The sequence below is a fragment of the Lupinus angustifolius genome, chromosome LG06 (genome assembly GCF_001865875.1).
Source record: "Lupinus angustifolius cultivar Tanjil chromosome LG06, LupAngTanjil_v1.0, whole genome shotgun sequence".
Taxonomy (NCBI): domain Eukaryota; kingdom Viridiplantae; phylum Streptophyta; class Magnoliopsida; order Fabales; family Fabaceae; genus Lupinus; species Lupinus angustifolius.
Window position 1 is genome coordinate 8,794,148 of NC_032014.1, and position 5,703 is coordinate 8,799,850.

General features: G+C 30.6%; 1 protein-coding gene across 1 annotated transcript; it reads right to left on the minus strand.

Annotated features, from left to right (window-relative positions):
- On the minus strand, positions 3,521-5,143 carry LOC109349599 (BOI-related E3 ubiquitin-protein ligase 1-like). Its single transcript, XM_019590466.1, has 4 exons — positions 4,857-5,143; positions 4,672-4,763; positions 4,296-4,600; positions 3,521-4,194 (listed from the first exon to the last, which is right to left on the minus strand). The coding sequence occupies exons 1-4, from the start codon at positions 4,901-4,903 to the stop codon at positions 3,643-3,645; spliced, it is 996 nt and encodes a 331-aa protein (XP_019446011.1). The 5' UTR covers positions 4,904-5,143; the 3' UTR covers positions 3,521-3,642.

Genomic DNA, 5,703 nt, shown 5'->3' on the forward strand with positions numbered 1-5,703 from the left:
ATAAAAGTTTAATTTGCTCACACCATATCATTTACCTTCAATTTGTCCACCTATCATTCACCTTTAATTTATATTACTACTTTTAATTTGTCAGCATATCATTCACTTACCCTGTAATTAATAAAAACATTCACTTGACAACGATTTAGATTTGGAAAAAAAAATCATCAATTTCAAGAACACAACTTTGAAAAATTAATCATTAACCGTCCTTGAATAAAATTATAGGAATCTGGCGTGCCATCCATCTATCTATGACAACACAATTTTGTTTGATCTGTAAAGGTTTCACCTGTCAATAACAAGTTACATGTCACTCTCTCACATAACCTAAATTATACAATCTTATTTTACTTTTCCCCAGTATTTTTCTATTTTGTTTAATTTGTTTTCTTTCTTGGGAGTCATAATGGTATGATAGTTAGAATGAATGATTTAAAGAAAAGGTTAAAAGTTCAAGTTTCATTCACAATAAATTAAAAAATAATAATAAAGGAGTCATTAATCATAAATTGATCTCATAGTTAGCATAGAGAGTTTAAAGAATGAAGTAAATGAAGTTAAGGTTTCAAATTTGACCTACAACAAATACTAACACCTATATAAAAAAAATTGGTTTTCTTTCTTCACATGATGATTCCTAAGGTACATTGAATATCAATATAGCAGCAGCGTAGACAAAGTAGAGTAAGTTCACATGTGAGTGGACAAATTGATTATAGTAATTTGAACTTGTTAACTTTTGGAATTGGCTACATTAGTGAATTTGATTGATCAGTGAAGATATGAAACAATTTAACTTATATTCTCTAAATCCAAATCGGTATATAATACAAAGTAAACATATGAGGGTATAATTTTTTGCATGAACGAAGGGAGTCCTTGGCCTCTAACACTAATCTATTTCAAAATCACGAAAGTATTTTATGTTTTGCTTTTTTAAATCAATTATTTCCATACACACCAAATTTAGTATATCTTACTCCAATATACGAGTTTTTCCATGAGTCGGTGGACCAGCATTATTGTTAATAGGAATAGGAATCATAGTAGGAAAATAAATTATATATTCTTATGATCCTACGATTTTGGATCATTTATTGTATTCCCACTATTAATAAAAGCGTGCCCCTCTCTTTATCTTTATGTGTTGCTTGCCTAACTTGTTTGATAGCCATGATTTTGGTTAAATAGTTATCAGTTAGGTTTTGAATTGAGTTCCACCACTTTGAGAATTCAACTTCATGGAGAAGACTTCACATATTATGATGATGTCAAGTCTTGTCCAATTCTCTACTTTGTTTGGTTACTATTCTTCTTTATCTTTTCGTTTTCCTTGATATACTCCATTTGTTTCCACATTTAATGTCATATGAAATTATGAATAATTTAAAAAACTATTAAATGATGTAGAAGTTTGATATGATTTGATTAAACTGAAAAGAAATAAATAAATATTCGGTGAAAATGAGTAATAAATAAAGATATAACTGAAAATTAAAGTATAAACTATAGAGTTTTCAAAATGTTAAAAGATTTAAAATAACCGTAACAAATTTAATATAAAAAGATATGAAACAGATAAGACAATAAGAAAGTTGTGGTTTAATTTTTAATTTTCTTGTTTTCATTTTCTTGGAAGTTGGAACGAAGGAACTATTTTGTTTCATATCATTGAGTTTGGAGTGCATATAAATTCACCTAATACAAGGAGATTAGTAAATCCTTATTATTTTAAATATGTATTATTGACTGTATCCTTTTATTGTACATAAATGATTCATATTTAATAATTATTAATTCTTAAATATAAGTAATACAATTGAATAATAAATGATATATTAATTGTGCACAAATAATTTTAACAACAATATATACATGTCATACTCAAATAAAATAGATAATATAAGAAGGCAAATTTTGTATAATAATAAGATTGTTTCTGGTGTGGCCCGTAGATTATAAATTTTAAATTTGAAAATGATATATTTGTATGTAAAACTAAAACTACACACATCTATATTTTCAAGGAAAATGTATATCATATTATTAAATTATTTTGCCCATAAAAAAATAACATTGTCACAAAGTGGTAATTTATTTATTAATTATTAGTTTTTAGTTAATTATATCGCTTTCTTATGATTAGTAGGATAGATATAAGAATTTAGTAGCATAATAACATTACTCTATTTTCAATGAGAGTTTGGTATAGGGAATCAAACTTTCTTTTATAAAGAGTGGTGACGTAGAGATGAAGAAATTTTTTATTGGAAATCAAAATCAATGCCTTGAAAATTTGAAATGTTCTGCAGACCCAAGTGGGCCTTTTAGTTTGTACATATGTTTTTATTGGTGTGTGTTTGTTGGGCTGTGCCTCTTATTTTATTTCAATTTTGTTGTTATCCAAATTTCCAGCATTTAAATGAATGTAAAACTGTTATAACTCTATAACCAAAAGAGAAATAAGTAATTAAGTTCTTTTATCAACATAAAAATCTATTTAAAGCTCTCATCCTCCTGCCCCTACTTCCTCTGTTGGTAATTTTGTCCCTGATTTATTTTGGTTCATGTAAAATGAAAAAGGCGATGATATGGTATAATTATTGTACAAGTACATTTAGAATTAAAAAAATAGCATAATATACTAAATTCTATAAAAATCATATTCAATTTAGAATCTTTCAATCTAACAATTATATTGGAAAAATCATCATACTTTTTGCTTCAATTGTAATGGTTTTTTTGATATGGAGATAAAACATCACAACTTTAGCAGCTCTTGTTTAAATGGAAATGCAGAAGAGGAGGACATATCTTTCAAAAAATGTATCACTCTATATGTCACTTATTTTATATTTGTTAAAAAATATTGAAGTTAAAAATTTAATGATTAAGTATTTTTTAACCAATCACAAATAGTGACATATAGAGTGACATTCTAAATATACATTGTACAGTTTTGTTTTTTTGTCTTTCTAAATTCATTATACACCATAAATCAGTGTGGCAAAAAACCTACCTGAGTCATGCTCTTCATGCAACTAATGAAGATAATTAAAAATGCATCCTAATTCATGAGCATGTAAACAAAGCCTCCTCAGTATTGTGCTATATTTTAATGAGTGAGGATCCACTTAATTTTCATTATAGCATCAATTTTATGAATATTTAGTGATTTAGAAATACTTACTAATTCAAATAATTAAATTTTCCTTAAATTAATTACTAGAATGATGAGTAAATTGATCCCTCTCCTATTTTACATAACCTTTACAATGACATTTTTAAAGCTGAATAATCAACATACCAAAGGCATTCATAAAATGAAAGAATATATATTATATCAATTCAACATAATTTCAAAAAGTAAAAAAGATAAATAGCAAAGAGTTTCCTTTTAAAATAAAAAATTAAAATGCCACTACCCATGTGGCCATGTACATCACATGAAGATAAACTCCATTTTAACTTATGAGTCAGACTCAAATGAAATTTCTTTCACTTCATTTAATTTAAATTTAAAAAGAGAAACAAAATGTAATTTTATTTATATTAATTAACTTTTTATCAGAATCTTAAATTCTCACACTTTTTATCTTTTTTGGAGGGGCATGGTAATAGCTTCTGGGTAACCCAATGTTAAGACAGATATACTTCAACGGTTGAATTCTTTGGAGTAAGGCAAATTGGGCATGCTCTAAGACGTGAATCACATTCTGCACAAATGCACAAGTGTCGACAAGGCAATACCACAACAGACACCACGCGCTTCCTACACCCCTTACATTTTGCACGCGCCGCCACTGACTCCACAACTTCCACCCTGTCCATATCAATATAAGTCGACTCAGCATCCTCCGCCTGGCCCCCATCCTGGGCGAATGGCAACCCTGCGCCGCCGTCATCCCCACCGCGACACCCGGCGGATCCGGCAGCCGTCAATGTCTGCTGCAGTTGGGCTTGTAACGATGCCGCTGCCGCCTCTTGTGCCATCGCCTTGGCCTGCCACACCTGCGCCTCCGCGCTCATCTGGGCGGCGCGTGCCTCTAGCTCTGCGTGTCTGCGCATGGCCTTCTCCACCTCTGCTTCCTTTTCTCTAAGCCGACGCGCCACCGCCTCCTCCGCCTTGCGCAGGAGCTCTTGGTAATGCCTTTGCATCTTCTCGGCCAATGTACGCATTAATTCCTCTCCCTAATGAAATGCCCATCATTCAGATTTGTATTTCAACTCCAAAAAATAAAACTTTTGAATGAAAAAATAGAAAAAACAAACATAAGGAAGAAAAATTGTACCTGGGCATGAAGGAAAATGTCGAATTCATCTCCTTTTTGTTTCACCTGTGAAGAAAATCCTTCTGATAAGAAAGAAGATGAGTTACACCCATGCTGTTGTTGATGAAGTTGTAATCTTTGTTTTTGTTGGTCACCAAAAGATAAGCCTAAGCCTGTAGAGACCACATTTTGGTGTTGATTATGGAGTTGAGAGAGCTCAATGAAGTTTTGAGGATGTGGTTGCATAGGGAACATTGGGTTCATAATATTATTAGGAGATGGGTTGGTTACAACATCTTCTCTTCCTCTTTGGCGAGAATTAGCATCTACCAATGAAATATGAAATTAGCATCACGTAGAAAGAAAGATTAATAAGGGGGGGTTTTGTGAAACATACTTTCATTGTTGTGTAGATTCTGGGATTGATGAAGGAGTTCAACTTTTGATTGTGGTTGTTGTAATGAGTAATCATTTCCTTCTTGACCATTTCTGAGAAAAACAATGAGATTATTCAGAATTGAGAGTATTCAATAAACATAACAATATATAAATAAGAACTTGAGAGAATTTAAATTAATGAACCTGTTTAGGAGAAGAATATTGGGTGGATATTGAGCTTGAACAGCCATTAAAAATTGTGTTTCTTGTAGCACCACCTTATATATATGCTAGCTTTTCTTTTTTCTTCCTATGTTTATTTGCCTTTGTTTTGTAGAGAGAAAAAGAATAGATTTATGGATGGCAGTAGATATAGTAAATCAGAGAGGGTTGGAAAGAAATAGATGCGATTGAAGCGAATCAGTCCAAGAGTGACACCTTATTCTGCTCGCCCTTTCTCTTTCTGATGTTAGTTTTTTTAAGGAGAATGGGGTTGGGGAAATTTTGGGAGCTACGATACTTTTAAATGATTTTAAAGCTTTACTTTCAATTTTTCCTCTCCAAAACGTAATTCAACTCCAAATATACTTAATCATAAAATCATAACGACTTAGGTAGATAGAAGGTAAATAATATTTATTAATCAGGATGTAGGATGTGTATCATTCATTGTTTCACCTGTACAATTAAAAACATTCAAGTTATTGAATTTCTAAATTTAGTAGTTATAAACTGCTATTTTCTAGCCCAAGTGACGTGTAAGGAGGAAAACGACCCTTTGTCATAAAATACGTTATAATTTAATCAATAATTTTGATTTGTATAATAATTTTTATTAAATTTTTAACTTGAATGATTTTTTTAAATCAATCATAATAAGCAGTAGTATATTTTTTGAGACGAGGAGTAAGACGTGTCATATCACTCATGCATGTGTGAACGGGAGTATATTTGTTGTCCCATACTTTGTGTCATTCTATGTACCATGAGTTTATGATTGGTCAGAAAAATATTTAATAATTAAATTTTAACTTAAATATATTTTTTCTGA